Here is a 16,241-nt window from a genome sequence, read left to right on the forward strand (position 1 = left end):
TACTAGCTCTGTATGTGTGTATTGTGTAACTTTTGACCAATCAGAGTGCTTCTTTCTTTCGACCAATCAGAGAGCCCCGTCTTCCAGCCAAACAGAGAGCTACTTTCTTTTTTCTTTATAGCTCTTGGCCACTAATGCTCTGTGCCACATAAAGATGTCTTGTTCAGTACAATTATTAATTATGTAGTTAAGGATCACAGCCAGAGTGCAAATTTAGCTAAAGACCAGTCATTTGTATTAGTCTAAACCAGGGCCTTCAAAAGGAGAGAGTAGCGAAGCTCCACGATCACTATAATCGTGGAATGCGGAAGTAATCAGATCGGCAATATGTCTGTCGTCACCACGGAAAACAATCCCATGTCCCACATAGATGGGAGCAGCATCCACACATACCAAGCCACATGCTAAGGCTATATGTTCGTTTGTTAGCCGCTAATCTTCTCATCTGTCAGTGTGTGAAACGAGTCACCTGTGTTTCTTGACCCTGTACCAGCTTAGCTTATTTACGAGGCGCAAAGCCAAACCAATTTTACTTGCTTGAATTTAATATTAACAGTCGTAGACTAATGTTTAGAAGATGCATGACAGGACGGCGGCAGAGAGCCCTCATCCTCTCTGCAGAATCAAGGCAGCTAATAATTGCATCAAAAGTCATAGCCTGATACAGAATAGCTTGTAATTGGACCCGTGCTCTTTAAAGGCTACTAACAGTTCACCACTGGTTGGAGCTCAGGCTACACTGACCGTGCTAACACAAGTTAATTTATGGGCCATAACGTCACGTTAGCTAGGTCAGTTGTCAGAGCACAGTGCTGTCGCTAGCTAGCATACTGTTAGTTGAGCAGGAATGATTACTAAAATATCTCAATGCTAATTGGCTAACCTGGAGACTCATTAAGGTAAAAACAGGTGGTCAGGTAGGACGCCTCTGGCCACTGAGTGGGTTACTGACGGACCTTAACACACCAGCCTGGTGCTGATGTATGAAGGGGCAAGTGGATAAACTTTTCCGTGTACCGTACACCTTCTAGATCAAGCAGAGTGGATGTATTTTTCATGACACGGTGTATTCAGGTAATTTATAAAGTAATGGTGTTTTGTACCTCTGTTTTACATTAAAGTCTACGGCGACTGATGTTTGTTCTTCCCACGAAGGTCGCGGGGATGTGACGTAAATCGGAGTTCCCGGATGTGCCGATCTTCTCTTTGTTTCTATGGTAACGCAAAGTGCCGAAGTTCTACCGTCGCTCCCCATCGTGTAGAAGAAAACAGGTACTTTAGCTAATGTTAGTGGCAAAAACATTTTATTGAGTGAGGTTTCATTCGCAGGCTTGAAAGAAAAGCTAATGTAGAGGAAAAAGAAGAGGATATATTTTTAGAGAGCAGTTGGCTTGGCTGAAGTGAATTATTTAATACTAATAGTGTTGTGTACAACTAATATTGCGTTAGCTGATCTGAGTTAGTTAGCCAGCTAGCAAGCTAACCAGTTCTGAACAATACTATATTTTCTTTATAAAGTCAGTAAAATATAGATTGGATTCATGTGGAAAATGAGAGCTGTCGTTCTTGTCATGTAAAGTTATCCAGACTAGGATGATTAATGGCTTTTAAACTACTAAGTCATTTCAGAGGTGCAATGGATAAAACGAGGATTTGCAGCAACAGCCGTAATAGTAAGTGACATTGTTGCTGCTACCACAGTGCACATTGCGTTAATTTCTCTTTTTTGGAAGGATGTAAATTATGTAACAGCATACAATGCAAACTTATGTTTAGTTACCATTGCCTTGATGATTTAATTTTTCTGCTTTCAGCCACAAGGACAGATCTCAGTTTGCTGCTTGAGTGTTTGAAATTTCAGATGAAATGTCCTGAATTGCAGAAACAAGCTCTTCTGGCCATTCACTCAATCTGTGAAAAGAAAGGTAATGGTTAACCATTTCTGACAGAAACACACGTGCCTTGTCCATAACCATCTCCTACACACATCAACCATTTCTCAGTCAGATTTGTTGTTTGGACACACAATGAATGAAGCCAGTGATACTTTGAAGTATTCAGCATAACACTTTTGACAAACTGTTCCACTTTCAATTTCCATGATTTCAGAAGATAATGTGGACTTGCTGAGAGAAATGGGAGGTGTGGCTTTTGTGTACAACCTCTCCAAATCCAGTATTGTTCATTCAGATGTTAAGGAGACTGCACTCTTTACACTTGGCACGCTGGCAGAGGCCAATGGTAAGTTTATGTGTGTGATAGTGGCTGAATTCCAATTCAGGTGAGCATGGCAAAGTTAATATTAGGTTGGATATTCGACAGACATTCACTTTTGAACCACTAGTGTCCTCTTACTCACTTTCACGCAGCGTGGGCTGTAAGAGGATGGTTAGCTCTTCTCTCAGCCTCATTTTATTTCAATACCTTCATGCTGACATTAAAATATTAGTGAAAATTATGAATGAGAAATATACTAAATTGATTTAATGTATCGTAGCACACTTATTTTGATTCCTATTGTATAGTCTATCTACTTTACATAAACATTTTCATAAGAATAATGACATTTTGTTGTTTTTTTACAATAGCCCCCATGTAAAGTAACCCAATACTAAAACGTATCACTACACAAGGACACACCTCTTCATATTAGATTTGAGTGATTCTTCAGTTTTTTTATTAACCATTTTATGGAAAATGTATGGTATTTTTCAGTTGCTTCCATATCCATACCATGTTGGTATATCAATTCCGAAATGTATCTCTAAACTGGACAAATAGGACAAACAGCTTCACACTAGATTTCAGTGCCTCTGTTTTTTTAAAATGAATATTTAGAGTCACTAACTCACATTGCTTGGAAGCATTTGGGAAAAAAATGTATCAATCTTCCATAAAAACATTAATATGATAATTAAAAAGTTAAAATGTATTCAGTGACATATTAGCAATCAAAATAAGTGGGCTACAGAAAATCAATATAGTCAATCAGTAATCACAGTACTCACTAATATTGTTAAGTAAGCATGAAAAAACATTGTTTTTGTGTCAGTTAAACAGTTATTTATTGGTGTTCCTTAAATCAGCCTCCAACACCTGAGCCTGATGTTCTGGGATGTGAGCTAACCATCCTCCTGCTACCAGCACTGGATGAAACAGAGAGAGGACTTTGCTGTGTCCAAAGTGAGAATATTCAGTATTCAGGGGAGGATGTTTTGAAGAATATAGTCCAAGAAGTTGTGTCCTATGCAGCATTTGAAGCATAGCCTTACAGAGACCAAAACTATGAACCCATTGTGTCTGTCCTTGTGGGGTTTGCGGGTTTAAATTGCCCTCAAACAGCAAATGAATCGGTAAATATTGGTGGTAAACTTGGGCACTTGACCAATAGGTAAATGACAAACACTGTATTATGTTAATGTTAATCTTTTGCAATTTGCAAATTGTGGTATACGAAAAGCTGCAAAGAAAAGATAGGATAGCTTTGTCACCCCATTATGACATATTAAGTCTGTCTGTGGGCATCGAAGGCTGTGGTCCTGAATTTATGTGTATCTTATTTGACATGTGCACAAGCCTGTATCATATGTTAACAGTGTAACTGTATTGGTGTAATGTGGTATTTTCAAGTGCAAGTTGCTTTTAAAAAAAAAAAAGAGCAAGTTTTACATATTAATAATAAACTACTGGTCTTTCCTTCTGGTAGTGTATTGCAAGAATTCTCTGTGCAGAAAGGAAACCTTTGCAGACATCGCTGCTTTGTTGATCAAAGAAGACATCCCACAGACACAGAAGAGAGTGTCTGTCTATTTGCTGTCTGTGTTGGTGGCCAACAACAGTAAGATCAAGGTTCCTCAACTAACATAATGAGTAAAAGCTACAGGGTCCATCATCCTAATGATGCTATTCTGTCTTTACATGACATTTTAGTTTGGTTTACTTTTAAGCGCGTGAAAGCCATTTCGTATACATGGAACAAAATGTAGAGGGGGAAAGTAAATTTACTGCAAGATTTCTGAGAGTGTGACAAGGTTGCTTTTGTCATGCACATCTTTGTAGAATCCATTTGTCTCATTTGTGCTGTTGCAGAATCAGGACAGACTTTAGCACAAACCACTGGGTGCCTGGATATTCTACTGGACCTCTTCAGGTACTTTCCTGTGCTAAATGCTAAGTAATCCCATGTAGCCAAACATCAGTCAACACAGAGGTATGTTGAAACTAAGTTTAACAGCTCACATTTTTGCAGGACCACTTGCCCCCTTTCCACAGAGGCTACCTTAAGAGCAGCAGCTAGTGCTACTCAAACCTACCAACTTTGGGCATCTGTATCTAGTGCTCTGTGTGGATGTGTGAACAACCCTCAGAATGGTAATGTCATCTGTGCATTTGTGCTTTGCAGTGAATATGTTAAACATTAATGGTCTTGCCCTCCAGGCAACAACTTCAAGTCAAAGCATGGGATACAGCATTAGTTTATATCTGGAATAAGGTCATACACAGTTTTTGCTCAATCATGTCCTTCTTTTGTCTTCCAGAGGAGGGTCAGCGTATTTGTGTGACAGCATTTCCCTTCATAAAAATCTGGCTTCAGCAGATTACTTTGCCACGTACTGAGATATTTCAACCCATATGTTCCTTCATAGCCATGACAGTTGCCAACAACTGTAAGTGAAAGAGGCCGAATGACCTGTGCTAAATCTGTGATTTAAAAAAAAAAAAGTTTTTGTAAAAATTTAAATTGACACTTAAGTCCAAAGTAATACATTTTTATCACTTCTTTATTTGTCCAGCCAGTGTTCAGGAGAGTTTCTCTGCCTCAGGGAGTCTGGATACTCTCACTCTTTTGCTGGTTCGTCTTGCTTCTGCAGCAGATACAAGCTTGTTGTCTTGTCAGCTTTCTGTCACTATATCCAAGACCCTGTCAGCTTGCATCACAGATAACTGTGCGTATCGCTCCCACACGCGTACACATGCACCCTAGCAGTTCACATAAACAGACAAAGGGTCCCATTCTCCATTTGTGATCTATTCTCTGTAGCTTCTCTAGCCTCAGGTCTGGTTCAGTATGGCGTCGTTTCCCACCTGTTCTCCCTGCTGGCTAGCCCTCACCTGGACCATGAAGACACGCTATCTGTTTTACTCACCCTGGGCCACTGCACTGAGGTCTCTGGTAAGAAGGCACAGGGGTTTGTGTGATTTGGCTCAATATTTTCTGATGGTGTTAGAGTGTGTTTCCACTTTATATTCTAAACACTTTTGTGAATTTCACCCACAGCTACAGTCTAACAGTTTGCCTTCCCTTGAGAGTATTAATGTCTTATTAATGTGTGTTTTCTTCTATCTGTAGAGGAGCACCAGTCTCAGCTGGTGCAGTGTGGAGGCCTGCCCCTCATCATAACTCTACTCACAGAGGATACAAGTGAGGAGGTTAGGAAGGCCGCTACATTCATATTGCAGACCTGCAAACAGGCCAGTAAGTCAAAGCAGTCTTGTTTATAGCAATGCATAACTGTTTATTTGTATAAAAGTGTCCATTTAAATTATTTAATGTTTCAAAAGTTACATTATCTTTCTTACTCTTGCATATTTAAGAGAAATTCCAGATACTGTGGAAAGCTCAGTCTAGCACTGTGGTTTTGAGACAGTAAAGACCAGTGGCTCTTTGTGTGGAATATGTGTGTTACAGCATTGTTTGCATGCCCTCCACTTAACTATAGCACACTTAAAATATTTCAGTAGAATCAAGTGAATCAAATAAATAAGGAGAATATGTGATTGAAGACGTGGGTTGAATGCAGAATATGGAGCTCTCATAATGGCTTGTTTGCCTTTGTCTGTAAAGCCATATCCTTCGGAGTGCCTGGTCTGACAGCGAGACATGGGAAGGGTGAAAATGTGGAGCGCCTTACAAACATGGAAGGGTTCAGGAGCTCGGCCAGAGAGTTGCAACGCAGGATTGACCTGCTGGAGAAGAGACAAGCAAAGGTCAGACATACATTCACGCACACTATAAGTATAATCAGCATGTAACATGTTGACCAATGTTACATGTGCTTATTTTCATCTTTTGGAGAGTACGGATGAGCAGGAAGATACAGTCCTACCAACTAAAGGGCTAGGCCAACCACCTCCACATCCAGCCTTACCTCTGCCTCCACAGCAGAAGCAGAACATTAAAACCATCCACACAGCACGCAGACAGACCAGCACTCTTAAGCATGTGGAAACACGGGCTGACAACAACATTGAACTTCAAACTGTAAAAAACTTGAACAAGAATGAGAATGACAGCAAACTGAAAAAATTTAGCACCGTTTTAAGTATACGTGAAGAGAAGGTTAAAACCAGTGAAAGGGATGTGTGGTGTTCGAAGTGCAACGCTACTGGAGCCCCAATGTCTTCCCAGCTGCGGTCACTAGAGGGAGGCAGAGAGCCTCATACAGCAGACAAGTTAGTAGAGTTTTTTTTATCACAACAGGTAAATGAAATGGTGATAACCTTTTCTTATTTATTGTTTTTTTGTTTGTTCTTTGTTTAGTCAGTCATTTAAGCCCCCACCATCAGTGAGGCACAGTGTGCCAAAAGACATTAAACATCTTGATGAAGAAGGTTTTTCAAGTAAGATGTATTTATGTGAAGAGGTTCAAGGCCACGAGATGAGTAAGGTGGGGAAAATCCCAGTGGAGGAACACTCACTCTCTCATATCCGGTGTGCAGGTATGAGAACATGATGTTGCCCCTCAATGAAATGTTTTCCATCTTGTATTATCAAATTGTTGTTGACAGTTCAAGCAAGCACAGTGTGTATGTGTTAACCTTTACTAAACTGTATTTAAACCAACAGAAATGTGTCTTTAAGGTCTCTCAAATATCATCATTTTATTTTAATTATACAGTTAGATTGTTGTAATTCTTTACATCTCTGTTTTATTTTCCCCTTCAGGTTGCGTGTTGCCTTTTGAGGAGGTGACCAGTCGCACTTTTGTGTCTCTCCAAAGCTCGTGCCACTACAGCTGTGACATGCACAAGGTTCTCCAGGAGGCCACAGAGCGTTTTAGGACTCGTCACCGCAACCTTCTGTTCAGGACGGAGTACCAACAAAACACTGTGGAGCAGACAGACCCAGAGTCTGAGAGAGTTTCAAAAGGGAAGCCACAGAGAAACTGTGAAAACTGGAGCGGTAAGAGGCTTCAACATTTGAATTTGCACATGTAATCCATCTTATTGAAAGGTGTAGTTCCAGCCTTGCAATCTGATTGGTCAAAGAGTACATTCCTGCCACACCAATAGTTCCTGTGAAGCACAACAGGATTATGGAGTTGATTATTCTAACGAGAGCAAATTTATTTGTATTTGTTTGTTTTCCACAACTATGGCATGTTTCTTAAAGTTAATGAAAGTGTTTTAGGGGTTAGCAAAATGTACTTTATTTTGTGTTTATTGAAAATAATTGTTCTCACATCACAATAGAATATTAAGTCACTCAATTCATCATTTGTCACGGCAAGTCTGCTACATCTTTTATGTATGTGAGTTTTATGTTACGTTAATAATACATTGTTTTTTTTACATCTCATTGCTTGTGGACAGAGTCTTACTCACTTCGCAGTGGTGAGAAAGTCTTAAAGTTGCCTTGGTCTAAAAGTTGTTGTATATCAGCCAGCCACTTCAAAAGGTGATGCAAAATTATGCATTTTATATGAAAGTTAAATGTAGGAATGGACACAAATTTTCCTCATAGTTAAAAGTCAATGCTACAGTATATCCCCATGAGTGCTCATAATTACAGGGCACCCTTGTGTGACTGCATGCTCTTTTGGCAGTTTTCTGACATTTTATAAGTGCCCCAGTTCTATATTTTGTTATCCTACTCACTTTAACTGGGTAAGTCGAGCATTGGCTAATGTGCTACTGCAACATGGATTGAATATTACTGCATCAGGCTGGGTATAAAATACAGATATTAAAACATGGGTGTGGGCTACATTTTAGACTTTGTAATATTAGCTCATGCTTTTATTGCTTTACAGCATTAAAATGTTGTATTTGTAAACTATGGAAACTAGTCATATCTCCTCTGAACCTTACCATAGTGCATTACCTCAGTCAAGATAAATGTAAAAACATACCATACATGAGGTCCTTTCTGGAGTTGATTAAATATGAGAGAACTTTTTAGGCAATAAACATGCCTCATGCGTGTTGCTGTTCAAAACTTTTATGGTACAATTAATTTTATTTTCCATGTCCATTACTCAGTAACTGTTGCTTTAATATCGTCAGTGTGAAGCACAAATTATTATCTTTAACTACTGCTAAAAAATGACTGATATCTACTCCCCTGTAAAAGAGGTCTGCCTGACTCCCAAACATAAAACGGGCAAGAATTCACTGTCAGACCAAAACTGGAAGAAGCACAATTATTAAAGAGCCTATCTAGATCTAACAAATTAAAGATAAATTACTCAAATGATTAATTTATAATCATTTGTATGAAAATAATTAAAATACAAATAAACAAAAAGTATGAACAAGAAAGACAAAAATGTCTTCTTAACCATTCAAGCCAAGTCTGATATAAATACACCAAGAAACAAAGTCAAGACAGAGCACATGACTCCAGAGAGTGTTTTTGTCACAAAAGGTTTCTAAAAGTTAAACAAAAAATTTGTAAATACATGCAAGCCTGGTATTACTAGTAAACCACTGAAGTAACATACATGCACAATATCCTATAAGTGTGTGCTTTGGTTGTTTTCTTCTTCCACCTATCATAGGCATCACTCTGACTCCCCTGCACAGGGGAGCTAAAAAGGACATGTTGACGTCTTATAACAAGACTGGTATGTATGTGACATTACCACAGCAACACGTCATTTATTGTTGTCCTTTATATTTGTTATTTTCACCAGCATTGATCTAATCACTCCTCCTCTCAGGTCCAAGCTTAACTCCCCTCAAAAGGTCTCATCTTCCTGAAGGTACATAAGCGATGTTAGATATAGGTATTTACAGCAGATTACTTTAAGTGTGTGTGAATGTTATGAGTGAGAGCCTGTGGTGGGAGCTGTCCTCTGCAGCGTGTTCTTGGCAGCAGACAAACCAAAGAGCAGAAGGAATGTTGAACTGCAGCCAGTGTTCTCACAGTGCAGGCCAGAGCTGGTTCAGAGCAGCACAGCTGTATTAAGCTGTTTCACACTCTGTATAACACTGTCTGTATGTGTGTGTGTGTGTGAGAGTGTGAGAGAGAGAGAGAGAGAGAGAGAGAGAGAGAGAGAAAGAGAGAGAGAAAGAGAGAGAGAGAGAGAGATTTAAAGGGTGTGTTCTGATGCTTTTGTGTTATGCCAGTGACATAGTAGAGGAAGGAGGGGCCTTTTAGTCTGTTCTACATTATGCTTTTGTACACGCATTACATTCCCTATACTGTTACTAAAAGTATATATTTTTCTATTATATTTGCCAAAAGTTGCTGTAGTGTTGCAACATGGACAAAAAGGCACTGTTTTGGAGTGCAGTCTTGCTCTGCTGTCACGCTGAGATTTACTGTATCTTTATATGTCTCAGCCAAATGCATTTTCCAAAGCTCACTTTGTGTGAGTCCACACTTTGAATAGTTTTTCCAGTTGTTCCAGTTCATCTGTTTTTTTCCACCCTTCTCTTTAACCCATAATACTTTTCTGTCTTAGTTTTGTACCCTTTCTTCTATTCTCCTGCCTATTCTTCCTTCATCAGTCATTCCTGTCATTCTATATTGTTGTTTATATGGCAGCTGTATCAGCCACAACTGGTGATGCATTATTGCTTTAATGAGGAGTGCGGTAAGAAAGAAAAGAGAAATTGTCTCCCTGTGGATTAGCTGGAGCTAATTGATGGGTTGATTAGATAGACTTGTTGAGTAACAGAATGAGTTGTAAAAACCTCCTCACAGTCTTTGTCAACAAACACACCCAAACGCAAACTGTTTTATGTTTCAAATACAGGGAGAAGAGGAGTGAATAACAGTGGACGATGTAATCTTGATGATGAGCCGAAGACGAGCACAGATCGCTGTATCACTGTAAGAGTTTGAAAGAATATTTTCTCAAAAATGTATTTATGGACATTTATGTAGCCTGCCAGGGTTTCCAGCAGCTTTCTGGTGCCATGATTACATACTGCAGTGCACTGAAGTGGTGAATATATCTGAGAAATAAAAGAAGAAAATGTACAGTTGAAAGTTAAGATTTAAAAATCAGTTCCTATTTAGAGCCAGTTTCCGTTTGACCTAATTCCTGAGATTCATATAGGTCAGACACTGCTTCCTCATATCATTGTCAGCACACAGCAAACAGTAATACTGAGATGCAAAAATGATTTAAAGTGAAATCTGCATCCATTAAAAAATCTAAAGTAAAAATCTACTGTTAAAGCAATGTTTAAGCATTCTGGTGGTTTTGTAACAAATAGATTATTTGTGTGAATGTGTGAATGTACTAGAGTAATTAAGGCAACTTTTCTCCACTTTTCAGGCAGACAAAGGTTTCACTTAATTTCAGTGCCATATGAAAATCAACTAGAACTTTGCTTGAGATGAACAACTGGCAGCATTTGTTTGATGTAGAAGCTGAAAATGGTAATATGAATTTGTTCATCTCTAGCATTAGAAGAAATTAATAGTGTGTGCAGCAGTATGTTAAAACACAGATGTCAGGACGTTCATGAATGCACCAACAGAAGGACTGTCGAAACGGTCCAGCTGTACCTGCAGCAATAATGTAACTTTGTCACAAATGGAAATGACACATCAATTGTCAAGCCTCAACAGGTTGATTTTCAAAGCATACTGAAATAAGTTGAAACCAGTGGCTGCCTGGAGGCCGGGAAATACATTTCAAACCGTAGGATATGCTTAACGGGAAGCCTGTGTGACACATTAGTCACACAGGCATCATTAACAGATGATTTTAAATAGGAGTAACTTCCTGAAAAAATGTGTTTTGTAAGCACATTTCTCTTCCAGTTTAGGTTTTATTATTCTATTAAGCAGAGCTTTAGTAACTAGACCATGTGTCAGAGGAGAGGGCATTTACAGCTCAACATCCCAGTGTACTCAGGCTCAGTGTAGTCAGGCTGCGTGGCAGTCAGATAGTTTGTGAAATTAACTACACATAAAAGGCACAGGTGTTGTATCAAACGCTGTTAAGTGCACATTCATGTAATCCACACTCTAAGGCCCACCTGACCGACTGCTTTATCTTTACTCAAAGTTCGGCCTCCTTATCCTTTCCTATTATTATTATTCATAGAGGAGGACGAGGAAAGACTTCAGCCATGAGGAGCTGTGTTACCTTCTGCGCGGAGTGAAGACCTACGGCTTCTCCTGGAACTCCATTCTGTGGTCGTACCCCTTCCAACCTGGACGCACCAATGTTGACCTGGCCAAGAAATACAGGCGGCTAACGGTAACAAGAGAAAATCCCCTTTAAATAAGAGATTTGATATTTTCCACCACTACTGTCAAAGTGGATTTTATACTAACTGCCTGATTGTTTTTTGTCTTCAGAAAGCTAAAGCTCGGGGTGCCGACTGTGCATAATCCAGGTCCTGAGATCCTGGGGCAGCTCTTAATAATGCCCCCCTCTGTCAATAACAGCTTTAATCTATGTGAAGTACTTTAGTTCTTTATATCAGGTTTGCACTGCCTTAAAAGTAGTAAAAGAAAAATAGTTGTTTCAGTAGTTTTTAGTGCTTTGACATATTGTTTTCATTGTTATATATCAAAGCAAGAGATTCTTAAATGTCTTTGTCAGTGTCTTCGCTGTCAAATAAGTTTTTGTATTTGATTCTTTTTAAAACTTTTTAAATTAGAAATTTAGCTTCAAATGCTGTTTGTTCATAATACAAAGTGTCACTTGACACTGAAACAGAAACTGTTGGGGCTTTGTAAGAATGAATTGCACCACACTTTGAGTGAATTAGATGTATAACCTTGGCTTAAGGACCATTTTCCAAGTCCTTGTTTTATTTTGGCACCACTTATTGATGAATCACTACCACAGTGTTGCCACGTCTGCCTTCCAGATTTGATTGCAACAGCATAATGTGTTCATGAGACGTGGTAGTTAAAAACACCCAGTATACTTTGGCAACCATTTATACCTATTCTGTATCGTAACATATCACAAGGCCAGGTCAGGTTATCTTTGTGGGTTTTTGTGTAAATGTTTAAAATCTCTTCAAAATGTATCTCCAGCAGAAATGGGCTTGGGCAACAAAACAATAGTTCCAGCACTTAATAAAAACCAAATATTCTATGTGTTACTTCCTTATCGTACAGTGTCACGGAAGCAAATACCAAGTTCTGTTTTCTTTGGGGTTTTTTTTTTGCTTTGGCCATCAGAATCCATAACGAGACAGGAAATCAACAAGGAGAGGGGGGGGAGTCAAGTCCGTCCCTTTTGTTTATTGAGCTGAAAGCCTCTGGTATGACAGGAATCACAAATTGTGAAAATCATGCTGTTTATCTATTCTTGATGTGCATCAAGAAGCAGCTCAGTCTGCTGACTGTGTCCTATACTGAAGACGAACTTGTCTGAGATCACTGTCTGAAGGGTGCCTCTCCCACTCCACCGGGACTCATCAGTGTGTTGCCAAAAGCATGGGACTACACGTTTGCCATGCCCTGAGGTGTTGGCTCTTAGTTAGGCGTGGCATGACAAGACAAAATGTTGGGAGTGGGATTTAATATGATCACTGATTATGAATTATGGAACTGGAGAGCATTAAGTGGTGCGCCATGATGATTTTATGATGTAGGTTAACTGTATTTTAAAAGTTAAATGAAGCAGCTCTGTGTTGTCCATTGTGATGACCGCGCAGAATAGTCCTCCCTTCATTAGGTAATATTCCTGCCAAAGAGCTACTTTAAGTTTCATTTTCAGGCTGGCAGAAGTGGCCTCTCATTCCAATCCACTGACTATTTTGTCAAGATGCTGTGATAGCAGTGCGGTGGGAGAGGCATGTGAGGAGCAGATTTCTCATGGACTGAGACACAGTCACACTCGAGACTTTTGACCCAGGCCCCCCGAAAACCTCCTTCCTTTGGAAAGAATGTGGCCACCCCGCCCCCCACCCCATCCCCCCTTCTCCTCCCTCCTCCCTCCCCCTCCCTCTCGTCCTCTCTCCCACGAGACTGTGAGAAGGCACTGTCTCTCTGACATGGTCTGCGCTGTGTTGGCTGGAATTTGATTTCCATGTGTACACTCTGTTCCATACGTGCACTGCTGTGTTGTTACAGGGTGAACCTTCAGCTCCTGTAGCTTCGTGGCCTCACAGCTGATGAATGTTCAGCGCTGATCAAGCATCACACCAACTAGCCTTCATCTTCATCTGCTGGTCTCCAACATTTAATAAGAATTTTTTCTTTAGTTAAAAGAAAACAGATGACCATAACACATGTTGAATAATATTTTATTTTCACAAGCAAGCCACTACTTGGGTTAAAAAAAAAAATCCCATTATTGTATTGGAAATACAATAAGATGACATTCACACCTGTTAGAGGAATATTTCAAGGTCCAAATGTAACTATGTTAAGGCATAAATGTTTATTGGACACTTGTATCCTACTGTATAGCGGTATGCATATACTGTCTCCATCTTTGGTTGCATTGCTACTGTCCCTTGCCTGTTGCTTTGCATCAACTTATGAGCACCGTGCACTCACATATCCACCTAAACGCTATCAACACCAATTTTTCCCCTTCCCTTTCCTTTTATAGGGTTGTTATATAGCAATGGCACCTTTTTCTTCAAGTCCCTTCGAGAAATACATTTAAATTCTTGTTTGAATCCTGCTGAATTTGCATAGAGAAAGATCTCTGTTGTCCAACAACATTCCCCCTGTGCTGTTTGAGCACCTTTACCCCTCACCCACACACCCACTGGCTGCATAAATGTATCAACAACATATACGTAGCAATATTTTTTTTTGTGACAAGACATTCGGTTTTGTTGTGGACTTCTTTAGGGCACATTTGGTTCTTTTTGAAAGAGAAATAGCTGTTTGCCTTTATCAGGCTAAAACGTTGTTTCTGTGATTCTTTTAAGATTTCATGTAAAGGGTGTAAAGGGTTTCACAGAAAAACATCCATTCACTTCTTTCATCATAAATGTGTGGCTTTACATCAGCTCAGTGGAAGTGCTCATGTCTGTGATGAGAGTGTCATCGGGGATCTTGACATCAGTGGGCGTGAGGTCAGCGACAAGGTCATTTCCTGTCAGCTCTAAGTTTTTTAGGAGTCCACTAACACTTTCCTCGTTGACATCACTCACAAGCTGCTCCAAATTCTCCGCAGCCTCCATCTCCATTGGCTTTTCCAGAGGTTCTGATGTTACCTCAGACTTTTCCAGCTCAAATGTGGAAGTCACAGAAACCTCTGCAGTGTCTTGGCATTCCTCCGTCAGCGTGATGTCTGAGGGCTCGACTGCACTGCCTGGGGCGGGGATGGAAGCTGGGGAGGGGGGAGTGTTAACAGGTTGGGGAGTTACATCAGCAACATCCAGGTCGATCAAAGGGGGTGAGGGAAGCTCTGGCTCAGGGAGAGACTCTTGAGTAAGCATGTCTGTCGGCTGCTCCAGAGCTTCAGCCGGGGCTGGTGCTGATTCTGAGATGGGCTCAGGGACTGCCTCAGCTTCTGCCTCTGGATTTGAGGTAGGCTCTGATTCAGGGACAGGCTCTGGAACAGGCTGAGCTTCAGCGACAGGTTTCGGTTCTGAAGGTTCTGGAGCAGGTTCTGGAGCAATCTGAGCCTCAGCAACAGGATTTGGTTCTGCCACAGATTCTGGCTCTGAAGGCGATGGCTGACTGACTGAGACCAGAGGCTCAGGTGGGGTTTCCTTTGCCACAGGCTCTGGTTCAGGATCATTTAGTGGGGCCGGGGCAGCAGGAGCCTTTGCCGCTTTACACTCTGACTCACATTCTTCAGTGGGTGAACACGCCGCTGGAGTCGCCGGCTCCCCCACCACCGCATCTAGATTCTGTGTGTCAACGGCCTCCTGAGTCTGTGTTATCCCAGAGTCCAGTGCTGGCTGTGTAGCTGCGGGCTCTGCTGCAGCCTTCTGCTCAGTGGCAGCAGTCTCAGCGCTGTGGGCTGGGGCATCTCGCCTTCTGCTAAACCTGTTTCCCATGATGAACCTGTACAGGAGATCAATTTTTTCAAAACAATTACACTTAATTTTATTATTCAATTGGTTTCAAAAAGTAAATTCAAACTGTTCCTTGGCGCAGTGTTATACTACATAAGAATCCTGTTGCAGGCTCTGTATGTGGGGTTGGAGCTGATGCTTTTTCTGACAAATTCATGAAAATGTAAATGTTCAAGGTTATGAAAACAACAAAAAGTAAAGACAGAAACTTTCTTAAACTTGTCAGGATTCACTGAACTGATTGAGCAAAAATATTCCAGTTTGACAATTATGGTACATTGTGTTCTCTTGTATCCCTCCCGGGCTGCATGCACAGCATGAGCTATATAATGCCGAGAATTGAGCTCGTCTGCATAGTGAATGTTTCTGGGGTGTCCGAGGATCATTTAAAGCATTTGTTTGATTGATTCTCCCTTTCTTGCCTGCTTTGCAGTGCATGACGCCTCCCCAGGGTTAGAAACCAATTAGAAACCAATTCAGGACAAATTTAGACTGGCACTGAAAACCCTTGCCACTTAATATCACATGACAGCCCCCTGATAGGGAAAATACACTTTGTGATTTCCCTTTGTTTGTATTTTCTCATTATTCTGTGAAACAACCACACCTTGTTCCAGCTGTGCTGCCTGTCAGCACCGTCCACACGCAGCTCAAACTGTTTCACACTATGACGGGATAAATATCCCCATTTTAATCACGATCAACGCAAACAACATTTGTGTTACTTGTCATTAATTGCTGGTCAAAGCAAAACGAACAAAGAGGCTGTTGCAGACGACCCCGCCTCCCTCTCGTGCTGAACAAACTTAAAACTATCCAAAGTGAACACAAGTGAAACCAGCTCCGGTCATAACGCGCAGTTAAAAACAGATAAGCAGACCAACCTTTTGAACCTTTTCGCGTAGCTGTAAAAGTAGATAAAGTCGCAGATGATCTCGCAGTCTCAGCTTGGAGAAGTCCGCTCGTCCAACTGTGTGCTGAAGCGCGCACCAGCGCAGCAGAGTCCCGCAGACGCTGCTGCGCACCGTGCGCGTCCGTGGTCTGCGCGCGTG

General features: G+C 40.8%; 2 protein-coding genes across 2 annotated transcripts; one reads left to right on the forward strand and one right to left on the reverse strand.

Moving 5' to 3' along the window:
• The first annotated feature begins 1,636 nt into the window (after positions 1-1,636).
• terb1 (telomere repeat binding bouquet formation protein 1) lies at positions 1,637-11,468 on the forward strand. The gene is made up of 18 exons (XM_070830538.1): positions 1,637-1,673; positions 1,815-1,925; positions 2,110-2,241; positions 3,707-3,838; positions 4,090-4,150; positions 4,250-4,371; positions 4,539-4,667; positions 4,794-4,946; positions 5,042-5,173; positions 5,351-5,476; positions 5,846-5,988; positions 6,645-6,720; positions 6,947-7,183; positions 8,354-8,423; positions 8,779-8,846; positions 8,943-8,984; positions 9,984-10,060; positions 11,289-11,468. The coding sequence occupies exons 1-18, from the start codon at positions 1,637-1,639 to the stop codon at positions 11,466-11,468; spliced, it is 2,028 nt and encodes a 675-aa protein (XP_070686639.1).
• Positions 11,469-13,436: 1,968 nt separating this feature from the next.
• On the reverse strand, positions 13,437-16,185 carry LOC139201754 (uncharacterized). Its single transcript, XM_070831162.1, has 2 exons — positions 16,074-16,185; positions 13,437-15,178 (listed from the first exon to the last, which is right to left on the reverse strand). The coding sequence occupies exon 2, from the start codon at positions 15,169-15,171 to the stop codon at positions 14,164-14,166; it is 1,008 nt and encodes a 335-aa protein (XP_070687263.1). The 5' UTR covers positions 15,172-15,178; positions 16,074-16,185; the 3' UTR covers positions 13,437-14,163.
• Positions 16,186-16,241: the final 56 nt, after the last annotated feature.

This window comes from Pempheris klunzingeri, chromosome 5, assembly GCF_042242105.1.
Source record: "Pempheris klunzingeri isolate RE-2024b chromosome 5, fPemKlu1.hap1, whole genome shotgun sequence".
In the NCBI taxonomy this organism is placed as follows: Eukaryota; Metazoa; Chordata; class Actinopteri; order Acropomatiformes; family Pempheridae; genus Pempheris; species Pempheris klunzingeri.